Source organism: Moschus berezovskii, chromosome X, assembly GCF_049115385.1.
Source record: "Moschus berezovskii isolate FMDL1 chromosome X, NW_MosBer_1.0, whole genome shotgun sequence".
NCBI lineage: Eukaryota > Metazoa > Chordata > Mammalia > Artiodactyla > Moschidae > Moschus > Moschus berezovskii.
The window spans coordinates 142,898,997-142,916,965 of NC_142488.1; the positions used below are offsets into that span (position 1 = coordinate 142,898,997).

The 17,969-nt window shown below is 40.8% G+C and overlaps 1 protein-coding gene across 10 annotated transcripts in view; it reads left to right on the top strand.

Annotated features, from left to right (window-relative positions):
* The window catches only part of MTMR1 (myotubularin related protein 1), a 64,121-nt gene that overhangs the window by 18,541 nt on the left and 27,611 nt on the right, over positions 1–17,969 (top strand). For 5 of the 10 annotated variants that reach the window (XM_055393848.2, XM_088833913.1, XM_055393850.2 and 2 more), the window contains 7 exons: positions 4,748–4,823; positions 10,661–10,755; positions 11,185–11,292; positions 14,713–14,814; positions 15,127–15,210; positions 16,056–16,205; positions 17,602–17,790. In XM_055393848.2, the coding sequence (XP_055249823.2) occupies positions 4,748–4,823; positions 10,661–10,755; positions 11,185–11,292; positions 14,713–14,814; positions 15,127–15,210; positions 16,056–16,205; positions 17,602–17,790 (804 nt within the window). Of the gene's footprint in view, positions 1–1,059; positions 1,111–4,747; positions 4,824–10,660; positions 10,756–11,184; positions 11,293–14,712; positions 14,815–15,126; positions 15,211–16,055; positions 16,206–17,601; positions 17,791–17,969 lie in introns of all 10 variants that reach the window. The other 5 variants (XM_088833914.1, XM_055393855.2, XM_055393857.2 and 2 more) reach the window with 2 other exon arrangements.

The following is a 17,969-nucleotide window of genomic DNA, read 5'->3' on the forward strand; positions in this document are numbered from 1 at the left end:
CCAACTGTGTACTGAATTCAACCTGATGATAAAGTATAAAAATCTTTTAAGTAGCTATTTTATTTTACTGACAAAAATGAAAGGTGGGGAAGAGTAAATTCTTTTAAAGCTTTGCTACTTATTCACTGATTGCCTTTTAAAGAAATATAATTGTTGGGATCAAAGTTTCTTGAAGGAAAAATATATTGATGCTAAATTTTAATATTTTCAGCCTCAGAGACTTGATATAACTTTTAAAAGGGGTTATAATTTTGTCATCTTCAATATTCATGCTCATTATACCACAGGCTAAACTAAAAGTCCAAGTTTTTAGGGTTTCAAAAACTCATTCTATAAAGAAATTAAGAATAGTAATACATGTAAAGGGATTGGAAAATTTAGATAAAGATATGTGATATTTTAGCTATTTTTTGAAGCACATTGAAACTGTAATTAGAGAGAGTTAATATGATTTTGAGTCATCAATCACAGGATTTAATTAGCAATAAGCAATAAGTAACAGAGCATTTGTATGTATCTGCATATGTGTGACCCCAGCACGTGATACGCACATGTGCATGTGTGGAACTGTTGTTAATTCCAGTGGCATTGACCTCTGGGCAACATAATAGTTCCTTTCAAAAACACATGTCTACGAACATATAGTCTTTGGGTTTTGGCTGGATTTTGGTCGCTTCCCGGTCTCTGTGGTCTGTTTTCTTTTCTATGAGCATGTTATGCATCTGTGATTTTGATTCTTTGCTGTACGCTGCAGTATTGCTTGATTTTAAAAAGACAGTACATTCTGTGTAACCCATGATGTTTGTTTGCTTTTCATTTTACACCCCAACACAAACACAGAGTAGATACTCCGTTTTAGGCTGAGGATGCTATAGATGGCCTCCACGTTCTTTCCTTAACTCCAAGGGGGAAAATGTTGGGATTTGCAAAACCATGAAAGGTGTGTTACATGCTTACTGTCTCTTTAAGAAAGAACTTCTGTCCTTTCACCTGTCTGTTTGCACGTGTTTCTTTTCCCCTCCTTTGCCTTTTCTTGTCCATGCACCTGGTGCTGTGCAGGAGATTCAGGAAGAACACAATGGCTACCCTTCTGAAGCTGAAGCTGATCAGGTGGCAAGTTGTACATGTTCATCTGTTTGTAGTTACAGACCGTGCATTTAGAAGCCATTTCATACTAGATTTCTAGGCAACCAGCAAATGCTTTTTCCACTACAGTAGCACTCTCCTGTCCAAGTTTGGTAGATTCCATTATGACATTATTTGCAAAAATTGGTTTATCCAACATTTTGTCAACCAGAAATTTGTTCATCTCTGCCTCTCAGTTTTCCCAAGTAGATTTACTGATGGGAATAATGAGCCTCAGTCACACCACGATTCTGAATTGCTTTTATGAAGACTTAGAGGGGCAGATGCACACACTCAGGGTGCTCCTCAAGGGTGCAGACTTTGCTTTCTTCAAATTTGCAAGGTCTGTACCCAGCACAGCACCTGGCACGCTGTAGGTGTTTATGGAATGAGTCCATGTATTTTGTAGAAGAAAAAAATAATCATTCATCGAGGTTTCTTCAGTACTTACTCTTTGCTCAGTACCTCTGGACTCTGGAGAGATTTAATGCAGCAGAGTTTTCCCCAAAGCTTATGTAGAAACTGAGTATATGAAACCTCTAGAGGAGCCTCTCCAGGGAAGCATGGCAAACTCCCAGTGCTCAGCTGTCCCTTTGCCCAGCCCACCCTCCTTTGGTGACCCTAGAAGTACCTTGCAGAGGCCCGTTTGAAAACCACTGCTTTCGGCAGGCAGCTGTTACAGAAACTATCCTACCCAGCAGCCTGGGTTCAGGAGAAGGAGAAAGCGGTGGAGAGCCAGCAAGTTGGTGACCTTCCGGGTCACCAGCAGAGGTCTGGGCTGAGATCATCAGAGAGAATTCCTCAACCGGGCAACTCTTGCAGCAGAGGCCTCAAGTGGGCTGGGTGTATTCACGAGACATATTTTATCCATAAGAACATTCCTCTTTGATGATGTACATGGGTTGGATAAATCAAGGGTCAAATCATGTCCTGTGCAACTTGGAAGTTGCAGTCAAAGCTTAATATAGCACAAGTGTACGTCCTATCTCCTAACACCAGCTTTTTAGAGGGAATCTACTGTCCTTGCAAAATAATGAGGCTTTAAGATCCATTCTCCTCTCGAATTCCTATGCTAAAGCTGAATGTCTTTCCTGTACATAGTGAACTTTTTACAGGGAGATCTGAAGCAGTGGGATCAGTGATTTGTTTTATTCTGATAGTTGTTTTTTCATCATGTACAAAGCATGTCCCAGATTTAACTATTTTTAGTGAGAGTTTGTCTCTATACCATCAACACATTTCATGCCTTGTATAAATGCACGAATATTTCATGCCAGATTTAACGTGACTGTTAGAAGAGAGGAGAAACCTTTGATCCCTAGCCTCTATCTTGAGAGTCTTGTACATTCTCAAAATGTTCCAGTCACTGCTGCCTCCCTCAACGGCATCTTATTAGTTAGTCCTGGGTTGAGGATTTGAAAGTGTGTGAAGTGACTTGTTATAAAGTGAATCAGATTTTCCCCTACCTCTTCCAAATTCAGTTGATTAGAATAGCTTGCTTTAGTAAATATATTTAAAAATAACCTATTCCCGTTTATTTTTGAATATCAGTTAATGATTTTAAGTCTATATGATAATATTTAGCCATTAAAATAAGCTTTAAAAGTGTAACGTTTGAAGTTATTTAAAACTTGAATATTGATCAAAATAGCTTTCTCTCTTTGTAAGTATATTATAAAATCAGTCACTAGCTTAGGCAATAAATTAAAGAAAGCAGACTTTCAAAATAAGGCTTCTGTGAAGATTGATGATTTTTAGTGTTTCTAAAACTGGACATTGAAAAGTATAAATATTGGTTTATGCTTTATTGTGTCAAAGATGTATTTCCAAAACAGGTATGAGTATAAATGTATCCACAAACACTTCTCTGTTTCCCCTTTAATGGTTTTCTGCATCCCTAAAAATGTTGATTGAAAAGTGTCTTAAAAACCAATCTGGACTAAAAGTTTAAACTGAGTAAAATTGCTTGGAGGTGACGATGAACACTAATCTGTAGGAGGAGGAGGAACTGTGTCATTTTGTGCCCTCCCCAAACAAATATCATTTGACCAACATTTAGCATCAAATTCACTCTTTATATTTTAACATTTTCCCTTCTTTTATAAAATTGGATGAACCTACTATATATAGTGTTTTTAAGTGGACCTTTAAGACCCTTTATAAAATATATTGAAGTATTCTTATAACTGTGAAAAATAATTATTTTGAATTTTCAGTAATTTTGACTAGAATTATAAAAGATACCACTTTTAGTATATTGCTTCAGAAAATTATGTTGAAAACTTAGGATTATCTACTCTGTTTTCTACCGAACACTAGTGGCTTCCTGATCTTAACAGGTATTTTTTGGAGAAAGCAGCCCCTAATGGACGAGGTAGGGGAAATGCAGCATACTCTAGCGCCCTCTGGCGGATTCGGCCTGCATTAACATGCTAAAGATTTGTCTCTCTAAAAAAAAAAAAGAACCCAGCTAAACTTGTTTCTTTTAACCCAGCATTTCCCAAACTTTTCCAAATAAATCCTATTCGCATTTCTTGGGAATTTAGTGCTCTATGAAACACAGCTTGGGAATTGCTGGGGTTTTGAACACCTTACTCTTATTCATGACACATTATGTCAGAGAAGCCTGGAAAAAGTGACCAGTTTCCTTGGCAGCATCTGACAGGGTGGCAGTACCTTGGAATAGGCACGAAGTTCAGGCCGTGGTCCCTAGATTTGTAGTTCAAGAACACCATTTTCTCAGCTCCCCTGAGTTATCTGGTGCTATCCAACCAGGCTTGCCAGAGACTGGCTCTGCTGGTCCATAGTGCTGATCTGGACATTTAGAAATGTGGGCATGTATCCTTCCAGCCATCCAAGACATCCTTTTCCTGGTGATATTGTAACAGGAACCCTGAGACCTCTTTAGGAATTTGCTTGGTAAGCGTGTAATCAGCAGTGTGAACTGACTGGGAAGAAAAGCCTGATGAACAGCACACCCTGCTCCACAGGAGTGGATGAAATACTCTTGTCTGCCAGATGAGGGCGCATTCTCCTGGCCTGTATGCACACTGACAAGCACACTCGCCCTTCCTCCCTCCTACACTTTGTGCAGCTGCAGGTAGCTGGGTTGGAGTAGGGAAGCTTTCTTTTATAAAATAAGGCTTTATGAAGTAGGGCTTTTCTTAGTAAGAGACACTCCCTGCTTTCTTAAATTAGACTTTGGGGTTTCCCACACACTCTCATAGCTGGCCCATTTCTGTAGCTGCTTAAGCATCTGCATCTAATATTGATTTTATTTGTACTAGTTTCACGCTCAGAAGGTAACCTTTTTTGACCTTATTTCCAAATTCTGGAGGCACCTTGTAATAGCTGTCTGTGTAGTGATTACGGTATCTATCTGTCATGTCAAACCATCTCTGTATTAATGCTTTCTAACTGTGAACTTTAAGTATGTGTAACAATTTGCTAGACTATGCAGCATGGTGTCCTGTGATGCGGAGCTTTGAAATTGTCTTGTGAGGGGAGGGGGGCATACATTTTGCACGCTTCTGTAGCCTCGTAGCAAGAGCACAGAGGACTACCATTCTTCCAAGGTCTACAGATGGAAAGGGAGATTTACTCGTGTTTGGTTTCTTGCCAGGCTCTAAGGGATGGAAATAAGCTGGCACAGATGGAAGAAGCACCACTTTTCCCAGGAGAATCAATCAAAGCCATTGGTAAGTTTAACGAGTACATTTTGCTCATGGATATCCGTAAACTGACATGGCACATTACTCGTAAGCACAGATGATGTATGTGCTGGAGATCAGCCATATCCATTTAATCTGGGGACAAATGGATGAGACCTTGCCCTTCTTCATGTCATCATGACCTTAAGAGACGAGGGACTATAGAGGATCCCTTGAAGCTCCGAGCGAGTCTCAGGTGTCTGTACCAATGGAAGAGGGGCCCAACTTTGCCCCATGATCTGAGGCAGGTGAGACTCTCACAGTGATGTCAGTTCGATGATTTGTTGGAAGCCTTCACTAGAAGGAAAAGGTCCTGATGGATGATCCACATCATACTTTCAATGGCAATTTTGAGAACTTGGCAAAGAAATTTTAGTGGCTTTTGAGAGTCCAGAAAGTACAATTTTAGTACAAGAAAAGGGCATGTGTGCCCACCCTGGATTATAAGGGCAGTGGCCTGCAGTGCATGGCTAGGCATTTCAGCTGGCAGTCCACTGTGCCGGGCTGGGTGGGAGGGCAGCCAGCTGGGACCAGTTCACCTCACGATTGCCAGGGTTAGGGTTGACAGCCTGGTTTGCGAGGGTCAGTGTCGCCTTATTCTCTCCTGGCTCCCTCCCAAAGGCACGTGCCCAGTCCTGGAGCATGGTCATGTTGTGTTTGAGTGGCTGGGCTCTCCTGCCAAGACCTTCACACACATCCTTCCTCTGTGATAGCCTGCTCTGGGGCTCTGGGCTCTGTTCATCCCAACCTGAGTTTTGAAACAGTTTCTCTCTTGGGCTTCGGGAACTTCATCCACTTCTGGTGCTCCACCAGCCTCTCTGGCCTTTCCTCCTCTGGGAGCATTTCTAGCCCTGCCTCTGTGTTGTTTTGGGAATAATGGGACTAAAATGCAGAGCTAATTCTGTTATGCCTCTCCTTCTACTCCAGACAAACAGACTACACAGATTTATTTTTTATTTATTTTAATTGGAGGCTAATTACTTTACATTATTGTATTGGTTTTGCCATACATTGACATGAATCTGCCCCAGGTGTACATGTGTTCCCCATCTTGAACCCCCCCCACCTCCCTCCCCATCCCATCCCTCTGGTTCATCCCAGTACATCAGCCGTGAGCATCCTGTATCAGGCATCAAACCTGGACTCGTGATTCATTTCACATATGATAATACATGTTTCAATGCCATTTTCCCAAATCATCCCACCCTTGCCCTCTCCCACAGAGTCCAAAATATAGAATACATCTGTGTCTCTTTTGCTGTCTCATATACAGGGTTATCATTACCATCTTTCTAAATTCCATATATATGCGTTAGTATACCGTATTGGTGTTTTTCTTTCTGGCTTACTTCACTCTGTATAATAGGCTCCAGTTTCATCCACCTCATTAGCACTGATTCAAATGTATTCCTTTTAATGGCTGAGTAATACTCCGTTATGTATATGTACCAAAGCTTTCTTATCCATTCGTCTGCAGATGGACATCTAGGTTGCTTCCATGTCCTGGCTATTATAAACAGTGCTGCGATGAACATTGGAGTACACGTGTCTCTTTCAGTTCTGGTTTCCTCAGTGTGTATGCCCAGGAATGTGATTGCTGGGTCATATGGCAGCTCTATTTCCAGTTTTTTGAGGAATCTCCACACTGTTCTCCATAGTGGCTGTACTAGTTTGCATTCCCACCAACAGTGTAAGAGGGTTCCTTTTTCTCCACACCCTCTCCAGCATTTATTGCTTGTAGACTTTTGGATAGCAGCCATTCTGACTGGTGTGAAATGGTATCTCATTGTGGTTTTGATTTGCATTTCTCTGATTATGAGTGATGTTGAGCATCTTTTCATGTGTTTGTTAGCCATCTGTATGTCTTCTTTGGAGAAATGTCTGTTTGGCCCATTTTTTGATTGGGTCTTTTATTTTTCTGGAATTGAGCTGTAGGAGTTGCTTGTATATTTTTGAGATTAATCCTTTATCAGTTGCTTCATTTGCTATTATTTTCTCCCATTCTGAAGGCTGTCTTTTCACCTTGCTTATAGTTTCCTTTGCTGTGCAGAAGCTTTTAATTTTAATTAGGTCCCATTTGTTTATTTTTGCTTTTATTTCCAATATTCTGGGAGGTGGGTCATAGACAATCCTGCTATGATTTATGTCAGAGAGTGTTTTGCCTTTGGTCTCCTCTAGGAGTTTAATAGTTTCTGGTCTTACATTTAGATCTTTAATCCATTTTGAGTTTATTTTTGTGTATGGTGTTAGGGAGTGTTCTAGTTTCATTCTTTTACAAGTGGTTGACAAGTTTTCCCAGCAAGACTTGTTAAAGAGATTGTCTTTTCTCCATTGAATATTCTTGCCTCCTTTGTCAAAGATAAGGTTGCCATAGGTGCATGGATTTATCTCTGGGCTTTCTATTTTGTTCCATTGATCTATATTTCTGTCTTTATGAAAGTACCATACTGTCTTGATGACTGTGGCTTTGTAATAGAGCCTGAAGTCTGGCAGGTTGATTCCCTCAGTTCCATTCTTCTTTCTCAAGATTGTTTTGGCTATTCGACGTTTTTTGTATTTTCTACAAATTGTGAAATTATTTGTTCTAGCTCTGTGAAAAATACCATTGGTAGCTTGATAGCGATTGCACTGAACCTTGAACCTATAAATTACTTTGGGTAATATATTCATTTTCACAATATTTATTCTTCCAATCCACGAACATGGTATATTTCTCCATCTATTAGTGTCCTCTCTAATTTCTTTCACCAGTGTTTTATAGTTTTCTATATATAGGTCTTTTGTTTCTTTAGGTAGAGATATTCCTAACTATTTTATTCTTTCCGTTGCAACGGTGAATGGAATTGTTTCCTTAATTTCTCTATTTTCTCATTATTAGTGTATAGGAATGCAAGGGATTTCTGTGTTTTGATTTTATATCCTGCAACTTTACTGTATTCATTGATTAGCTCTAGTAGTTTTCTCGTAGAGTCTTTAGGGTTTTCTGTGTAGAGGATCATGTCATCTGCAAACAGTGAGTTTTACTTCTTTTCCAATTTGGATTCCTTTTATGTCTTTTTCTGCTTTGATAATTGTGGCCAAAACTTCCAAAACTATGTTGAATAGTAGTGGTGAGAGTGGGCACCCTTGTCTTCTTCCTGACTTTAGGGGAAACACTTTCAATTTTTCACCATTGAGGAAAATGTTTGCTGTGGGTTTGTCATATATAGCTTTGATTATGTTGAGGAATGTTCCTTCTATTCCCATATTCTGGAGGGTTTTTATCATAAATGGATGTTGAATTTTGTCGAAGGCCTTCTCTGCATCTATTGAGATAATCATATGGTTTTTATTTTTCAGTTTGTTAATGTGATGTATTACATTGATTGATTTGCCGATGTTGAAGAATCCTTGCATCCCTGGGATAAAGCCCACTTGGTCATGATGTCTGATCTTTTTAATGTGTTGTTGGATTCTGATTGCTAGAATTTTGTTAAGGATTTTTGCATCTATGTTCATCAGTGATATTGGCCTATAGTTCTCTTTTTTTGTGGCATCTTTGTCAGGTTTTGGTATTAGGGTGATGGTGGCCTCGTAGAATGAGTTTGGAGGTTTACCTTCCTCTGCAATTTTTTGGAAGAGTTTGAGTAGGATAGGTGTTAGCTCTTCTCTAAATTTTTGGTAGAATTCAGCTGTGAAGCCGTCTGGACCTGGGCTTTTGTTTGCTGGAAGATTTCTGATTATAGTTTCAATGTCTGTGCTTGTGATGGGTCTGTTCAGATTTTCTATTTCTTCCTGGTTCAGTTTTGGAAAGTTGTACTTTTCTAAGAATTTGTCCATTTCTTCCAAGTTGTCCACTTTATTGGCATATAATTGCTGATAGTAGTCTTGTATGATCCTTTGTATTTCTGTGTTGTTTGTTGTGATCTCTCCATTTTCATTTCTAATTTGATTGATTTGGTTTTTCTCCCTTTGTTTCTTGATGAGTCTGGCTAGTGGTTTGTCAATTGTATTTACCCTCTCAAAGAACCAGCTTTTGGCTTTGTTGATTTTTGCTATGGTCTCTTTTGTTTCTTTTGCATTTATTTCTGCCCTAATTTTTAAGATTTCTTTCCTTCTACTCACCCTGGGGTTCTTCATTTCTTCCTTTTCTAGTTGCTTAGACTACACAGATTTAAAGTGAATGTGAAGAGTTTTGACACATTTATACACCTAGGAAACCACCATCACAGTCAAGATAATGTACATACTTATCACTTCCCAGAAGTATCCTTAGGGCCCTTTATAATCCCTCTCACCCATGCCTTCTGCCCCTTTCCCAAGCTCTAGAGGGTTGTTGATATTTTCTAGAGTTTTATAGAAATGGAGTCATTGAGTATGTCCTTATGTCTACTTATCCAATTCTGCTTAATTTTTGTGATATTCACCTGTATTGTGAGTGCTATGGTCAGCAGTCATTCCTTTTCATTGCTGAGTCGTATTCCATTGTGTGGATACATCACAGCATGCTGATCCATTCACCTATTGACAGACACTTGGGTTGTTTCTGTTGTTTGGCAATTACAAATAAAACTTCCATGAACTCGGATGAACAAGTCATCTCTGGCCTCGTGTCCCATCGTCCTCATGCTCCCCTGTACCCAGCCACACTAACCTCTGGCAACTTGTTGACCTCTCCTCCCTTCCCCTTCCCCAGCCTCCCTGCTGAATTAAGTCATTCCTTTTCTGAGCTCTTATCACATCAAGTCCACCTGGTTCTGATAGCATTTATCGGGCTCTGTGGTAGGGCTTCCCTGGTGGCTCAGAGGTTAAAGCGTCTGCCTCCAATGCGGGAGACCCGGGTTCGATCCCTGGGTCGGGAAGATCCCCTGGAGAAGGAAACGGTAACCCACTCCAGTATTCTTGCCTGGAGAATCCCATGGACGGAGAAGCCTGGTAGGCTACAGTCCACGGGGTCGCAAAGAGTCAGACATGACTGAGTGACGGAATGGAACGTGGTGATTTTCTGTGTAGTATCCCTCAGGGGTTATCTGGTGAGTAGGAAGGAATCTTGTCATTTATACCTAGAACCCCAACTGTAGGAGCCACTCAGTACATAATGAGTTTTATAAAAGTTTAATATAAGTGTTTTGAGAATTTGGCTGAATGACAGCTTTAGTGCTGTTATTTATCTTCTCGGACTCTTCAGTTGCTCTGTCCATTCTTGAGCTTTCAGTGGAATGGCACTTTTGGTGGAATAGCACTTTGTAAACATTGGGAAGATGTGGTATCTTTGTGACTGGTGTGAGCTTCCCAACATTCATAGGAGTCATATGTGTTGTTGATTTTGATATGAAGGATGTTGATATTGATATAAACATTAAGAAATATGGAAGCTGATGAATTTGAAGCAAAGAAGTCTTTCCCTATTTCATTGATGTGGTTTTGGTTTTTTCCATCTGTAAAGCAGTTTTTTTGTAGGTGCTTTGGGGGACAGTATTTAGCTTTAGTTAGTTTTCATTTGTAGTGATTTCTGAAATGTAGCCCAGGATCTTCAGGGTTTAATTAATATGTTTTTGAATGTGATTAATTTATCACTCAGGGAAAATGTGAACTATTTGGAAAGAAATGACAAAATGTAACTTATCATGAGGCTCTTTACTTAAAACCTCATTAAGTAGCAAATCAGACTTTTGTTTTAAATATGGAATTTTATTAGAAGACTATCCATCTATGCCTTTTTTTAAAGTAATGAAAAAATTTAAATTCCTATAAAACTAGAATCACGCATTTGTGGAAACTCATGTTAAGATTTATTGAAACACAAGCCAATGGCACTAGATGCTATTTTGGGTTTTTTCTTTCAGTGAAAGATGTCATGTATATCTGCCCATTTGTGGGAGCAGTGACTGGCACCCTGACAGTGACGGACTTTAAGATGTACTTCAAGAATGTAGAGAGAGTGAGTGTTTAAAAGTGGGTTTTATTTATAAAAATGCTGCAGAAGAAAGAAAATAATAAAGAAGATAGTAAAAAGTATCCTGAAATCCTACCACTCTGAGAAAAACTGAGAGTCAGTTTTAAAATATGGGCATTTTAAGATGTGCAAGCAGATTTTGTATGTTGAAAAAAAAGGACCATTAAAATAAAACTTTCACGGGGGTGGGGGATGGGGTTTAATTATAGTCTTGACATCTACATCACCAAGCAGGTGATGTATTGGTGTCTTGGTGTCTTGGTCTGTGTCTTGGTGACACAGACCTTGGTGTCTTAGCCAGAACCAAGAGGAAAATCAAAGTAATAAGCAAACATGTTTTTACCCGGGAAGACTTGAATTGGAAAACTCTGTTGACTGACACTGATTGGCATTCATGTTCATCTGTGAACCCAGGACCCACATTTTGTCCTCGATGTCCCCCTGGGAGTGATCAGCAGAGTTGAGAAGATTGGAGCACAAAGCCATGGAGACAACTCTTGTGGCATAGAGATCGTGTGCAAGGTACGGTGCAGACAGAGAGAAACTGAGATGGGGCAGCCAACTGGAACATCCTTAGGCCTTTGGTTAGTAAGAATAATTTGGACGTTAGTCACTCAGATGTCTTCAGGACACAAACCTCTTTAACCTTTCATCAACCAATTCAGACAATTATATAAGCTGTTGAAGTAAACTGCTTCTTTTGTTCTAATTAACATGGACCTGTAACCTTGGTGGTGACATGATTTGTTACATTTCAGAGAAATCAAGTGGAAAGCAGAGATCAGTATTTTTTTTTTCCAGTTTGTCATTATAAGACTAGTTTTCAGTCAGAGACTTCCTAAAGGGACAGTGGGCAAGTGTGTGCTCAGTTGCTCAGTTGTGTCCTACTCTTTGCGACCCCATGGACTGTATTCCGCCAGGCTCCTATGTCCATGGGATTTTCCAGGCAAGAATACTGGAATGGGTTTCCACTTCCTCCTCCAGGGGATCTTCCTGACCCAGGGACCAAACCCGCATCTCCTGTGTCTCCTTCATTGGCAGGTGGATTCTTTACTTGAGCTACCCAGGAATCCCTAAAGGGACAACAATATTCATAAATTCTGTGATTAAAAACACAGTTGAGTTTCTTGTTGGAATTTGCACCTGAGTCATGCTTAATTTTGATTTTGTCCCTTTCCTCCAATGGATTAAGTAAAATTTGTGTGACAGCTTTGATAAGGACTGATGATTAAAGATGAACATGAATTTGAACCAACTCTGGGTGATGGAGGACAGAGGAACCTGGCATGCTGCAGTCCATGGGGTTGCAAAGAGTAGGACACAACTGAGCAACTGAACAACAACAAAGTCATTTAAGAAACACCTTAACTTATGCTTTATTCCAATGACTTTGCCTCATGGAATATAGTTCACTAACAACCTCACCTAAACTACCAGGCAAGAGATCCTGCCTGCAGCACCATCCAGGTCCCTTCCCAGTTTGGGGTCTGGATTAGATTCCTGCCAGTCTGCCTCCATCATATCTCAGAGTGAAGCTCTTGCTGGTTGGCCCTAGACGGCAGTTGAACTCACGTTTTCAAATAAGCCTTTACTGTGCTGGGTTGGAAATCTGCTGGCTTCCTAGCATCCCTCAAGCAACACATGGCTGTCTTCCCCTCAGGTCCATGGCGGCAGTCCTGATTCTCCAGGATTCTCTGCAGGCAGAGCAGTGGGAATCCTTTGCAAAACCTAAAGCTGAGGGTGGGGTGAGTGGGTCAGTTCTGTAATTGTGGAACAGGTCATTTCCCTCTCAGAACTCTTCAGTAGCTGCCTGTTACCCTTGGGCTAAAGGGAAAATACGGAGACCCCATGGTGTGAGCGGGCTTGCTTTCCTTGGTGGCTCCCACTCCAGCCCACCTCCCCTCATTCTTGCCATCCCCATTCCTATAATTGCTCCCACCCGCCTTGGACCCTGCCAACCCTTGCCACACTCAGACTCCTGGGACTTCACACATGCTCTGTCTTTGCTGGAAATGCCTTTGCCTCTGAGCTGCTTCTGCTGCCAAGTCGCTTCAGTCGTGGCCAACTCTGTGTGACCCCATAGACAGCAGCACACCAGGCTCCCCCGTCCCTGGGATTCTCCAGGCAAGAACACTGGAGTGGGTTGCCACTTCCTTCTCCAATGCATGAAAGTGAAAAGTGAAAGTGAAGTCGCTCAGTCATGTCCGACACTTCGCGACGCCATGGACTGCAGCCTACCAGGCTCCGCTGCCCATGGGATTTTCCAGGCAAGAGTACTGGAGTGGGTTGCCATTTCCTTCTCCCTCTGAGCTGAGCAATCCTAAATAGCAAGTCAGCTCAGTCAGTGACCGGAGAGCATGTGTGTAGCCAGAGTAGCTTGGCGGGAGGGCACAGCAGGAAGTTATGTCACTTAGGCAGGTGTCCTGTAGCTGTTTTCCTACAATATTTGTGTGTGTGTCTGTGGCCAAGGTGAGCCTTTGTGAAAAGCAGTTTTAAAATGTTCTTCTTAAACATTTTAAGAAGAATTACCAGGTCCATGCTTAAACAGGTGATATGCAATTCAAAAAGTACAAAAACTGTGTGTAGCAAAAAGTAAATTTCTCTCCAGCCACCCTAATCCAGTCTGTGCAGGCACCCACTGGCACCAGTTTCCGTAGATGGCCTCTGTATACAAGCCTGTGTCTGAAAATGTGAATGGTCATGTGTTACATTCATTGTTCTGTGCCTTTCTTTCCCCCCTCAACCATTATCTTGAAATTCCTTGCTAGCAGTACCTAATGAGCAATTTCTTGCTTTCATCACCTCTGTAGTATGCCTTCAGTGGTACTGTAGTTCATTTAGCCAACCCCTATTTATTGATGGGCATTTAGGTTATTTCCATTCTTTCACTGTTATAAATAATGCCACAGCAATACCTTCCTCACTTCCCCAATTGCTTTTGCTTTAATTTGTTTGTGGTCATATTTATTTTTGAATTCCATGTAAGATTAAAGGATGAGATTCTTGTGCTTTAACAAAGAGCGTGGGCTTAGAAAGGTCAGGGGGTAGTACTCAAACCAGTCCTGGGAAGACATTGCACCCTTTGAGCCACCTTGTCGGCCTTGCTCCTGACAACTTCCACTTGAGCTTCAGGCTGACAGCTTGTGCGGCAGGGGGCTTTCAGATACTCATCTTGAGAAGTAACATTGTAATTTCTGTAAGGAAGTCACTGAGAGCCACCGTCTCTACATGACACAGAATCCTTGCTCCAAGTTCAGAGGAGAAACCTCTGTTGCATTTCTATTTGATGGATGGTGCGAACTCCATAATTGACTGTTTGAGCAACTTAAAGCCAGAACTGATTGTACGGCACACCTTTAGCACAGAAGGGCACACCACTTGATGGCCTGTATTTTATGTACTAACCTTACTCCTGTTTCCATCTGATGAGTTTTCACCCCTAACACCTCCCCTTTGTTCCATTTTCCTCAATTTATTATTTTGTTGGAGGTGTTTTGTGAATTGCCTTTTGTTAGTTGGAGTAAAATGGAGTCCAGTCACCACTCGGTGTCCACCGGGGACTAGTTACAGGATACCCCTTCGCTAGCAAATACCAACATCTGGAGACATGAATGCCCAAATGTAAAATGGCATCATATTTGTATACAGTCTCTGCACATCCTCCTGTGTACTTTATATCATCTTTACATCATTTTAAATACCTAGTGCTATGTCAGTGCTGTGTAAATAGTTGCTTGACAAGTTGTGTGTTTTGGAACTTTTTTCCCCAATGTTTTTGATCCACGCTTGGGTGAATTTGCGAGTATGGAGCCTGCAGATATGGAGGGCCAACTACGTTTTGTGAGAAATAAATAAAAATATTTTGTCTCTTCAAACCATGGGGTCTACCTCATAGGTACTCAATACATGTTGAATAAATGAGTTTTGCTAATTGTTTAACAGGATATGAGGAACTTGCGACTTGCTTATAAACAGGAAGAACAGAGTAAACTAGGGATATTTGAAAACCTGAACAAACATGCATTTCCTCTTTCCAATGGGCAGGTAAGTACATGAAAATAACCTTCTTTTTGTGCAGGTCTGAATGCCTTCTTGGCAGTCTAAAAATGCCATGTTATTCTTTCTTCCAGAGGTTTCCTTTATCTCTTTTCTCTCTGTTGGTAACTAACATTGAGTACTTAAAATGTGTCAGTTCTGTGTAATGATGAAGAAAACTTCAAATTTGTTGTTTTACAAAATTTTATAGATTAAAATAGGACTCAATGCATTCAGCTCATAACTGAATGAAAAGCTTTAGTAGTGTGCATGTGACATCGCAAAGATGCTGACATGTCTATTTTGTACTTTTGTATCCAGACACTCTTCGCCTTCAACTATAAAGAAAAATTTCCAGTGAATGGATGGAAAGTTTATGATCCAGTATCTGAATATAAAAGACAGGTAAAGTATGCTGCATATCAATTGGAAAATAATAGGTTGAGCATCTTTTTCCTAAAAGGGTAGAAATGTAGTGGAGAAGAAACCTTTTGCAACAAGTTGTCCATGTGAGTAACTCACCTAGCCTGTCGGTTCTTCAGCTCTGGATGCCCATTCTCCTTGCACCGTACCTTCAGCTGTACCACTGTTTGTTCTTCCTTTTTTCAGAGGGCAAATGCAGTACCAGGATGAGGGGGAGGGGTTTCAAAAGAAACCAGCCAGATGGTTTTTATTAGATATTCTGATAGTAAGTTGATGAGTAAGGATAAAGCAATGACTTACATTAGATTATGAGTATAGGACATGGCTATGTCAGTCCAATGGCATTTCTCTACCTAGAAGTTCTTTAGTGCATTGTTAGTTTGAAGATATTCTAACGAGACGTTATTTTCATGACATTTACTCTTGGTCTGCACCTTATATTTGGTACGGTGACTTTATATTCCTTTAGACATTTTAAAGAAGTTTCTGTTTCTCTAAAGGACTTCTGTGGATATTTTTAAAGAACAACACTATGCTCACTTTTTATAAAAAACGTGACAAGAAATACATAGGACTGGAATTCAAGTATATAATTTGCATGTTTTAGTATGTTTGCAAATTATGCTTCATTAGATTTCTTTTTTTAAATGAATTAGGTAGGCAATGGCTTAAATCAATGTATATTTAATCTTTTAAGCAGTAATGAACAATGAATTACAAATGGATTTTACTGGAAAATAATTGGATGTGATTCATGCTTAGTACTTTTTGAAAGTATAAAAAGTATGCTCCCCACACACCACCAACTTTCCTCTGACACCTTGCAGGGCTTGCCAAATGAAAGTTGGAAAATATCCAAAGTGAACAGTAATTATGAGCTCTGTGACACCTACCCTGCCATCATTGTTGTGCCAACTAGTGTAAAAGATGATGATCTTTCAAAAGTAGCAGCATTTCGAGCAAAAGGTAGAATCCCGGTAAGTAATAAACAATGTTATTTAGATATGAACATATAACTGTATTTGGTCTAATATGGGGGAAAGCAAGTTAGAAAAAATCACGTGAAGAAAATGGAAAGTAGAAAAAGAAGTCTATAAACCTGAACATATCTTTGATTCTCAAGAACTATCTAATTATATAAGCATTTTGTCTGCCTACTATGACCCCACCTTCCATGAGTTCATGTTACTAAGGACCAGGGTAACTTCAGTCATGTTTTCAAAACATGGTATAGAGAGCAGAGGGCTTAGCTTGCTAGTGTGCTGACAGTTCATGTCGCTGGTGTCACTGAATCATCCTGGAGAAAATACATTCTTTCTTAGATACTGAGGGGAAGGCTATACCTGTACTGGGAGGGCCACCATTGCAGAAAGAAATAGCCAGCAGGGGGTGAAGAATTTTAAAAGATTTGTTGGTATACCAAAAACCCTGCACATGTTTAGTGGATCCAGTTTGGTGAGTTTGGATATATGTGTACACTGGGGATACATATGATCACCACAGTTAGGGAGGGAGTGCATGTCTTGAGCCCTGCATGTGCCATCTGGTTGACCCCAAGTGTCTTGGTCACTGGAGGAAAATGGTAGGTTTGGGGACATAGTTTTAGATTTCACAAGAGACTGTTTACTTTGTCCTCATCTGACCACGCTATTGTTGAGATCCAAGTGTTAATTGCCCAATCGTGTCTGATTCTTTGTGACCCCATGGACTATAGCCCACCAGGCTCCTCTGTCCATTGGATTCTCCAGGCAAGAATACTGGAGTGGGTTGCCATGCCCTTCTCCAGGGGATCTTCTCAACTCAGGGATCAAAGCCGGGTCTCTTGCATTGCAGGAAGATTGTTTACCGTCTGAGTCACAGTTGAGATTCAAAGGTGTTTTTAATTGAGGAGACAAAATCAGTCAATCAAATGGGCTTGGTGTTAGTCATAGTTTGACTTAGTTTCTGTTTTTCTTGGAATCCTAGAATTTTAAAGACAGAGGAAATTTTTTAGAGCTCACTTAGACTCCTTTCAGCCTGACCCAAACATTGAGTCTCATGGCTACTTTCACACTGTCTTCAGGCTAAACCGTCCCTTTTGACAAAAGTACAAAAAAAGGCAGGTGTGCTTAAGAACTTGGTGGCTCAGTGCTTAAGAATCTGCCTGCCACTGCAGGAGACGCAGGAGACCTGGGTTTGATCCCTGGGTTGGGACGATCCCCTAGAGAAGAAAATGGCAACTCCATGGAGTTCTCCAGGACAGAGGAGCATGGAGGACTACAGTTCATGGGGTCGCAGAGTCAGACATGACTGAGCAACTGAGCACACACACAGGTATGTTAGAGCACATATTGGTTTAGGACCGTACTAATACTTGTTGCCTTCAAACACTAGGTGTTGTCATGGATTCATCCAGAAAGTCAGGCAACAATTACCCGTTGCAGCCAGCCACTTGTGGGTCCCAATGATAAGCGCTGCAAGGAAGATGAGAAGTATTTGCAAACAATAATGGATGCTAACGCACAGGCTCACAAACTCATCATCTTTGATGCCCGGCAAAACAGTGTTGCTGACACAAACAAGGTACTGCAGAAGCTCTTCCTGTGAACTGTTTGTAAAGCATCATGCCATTTGGATAGCCCCGTGAAGGTGGGCTCCCGCGGAGCAGCCCACAGTGGGCCTCCTAGATCTCCAGCCCTCGCAAACCTGGTCTTCTCATTGCCCCTCCGCAATCCTGTCTGCTGACCCAGAAAGAGAATCTA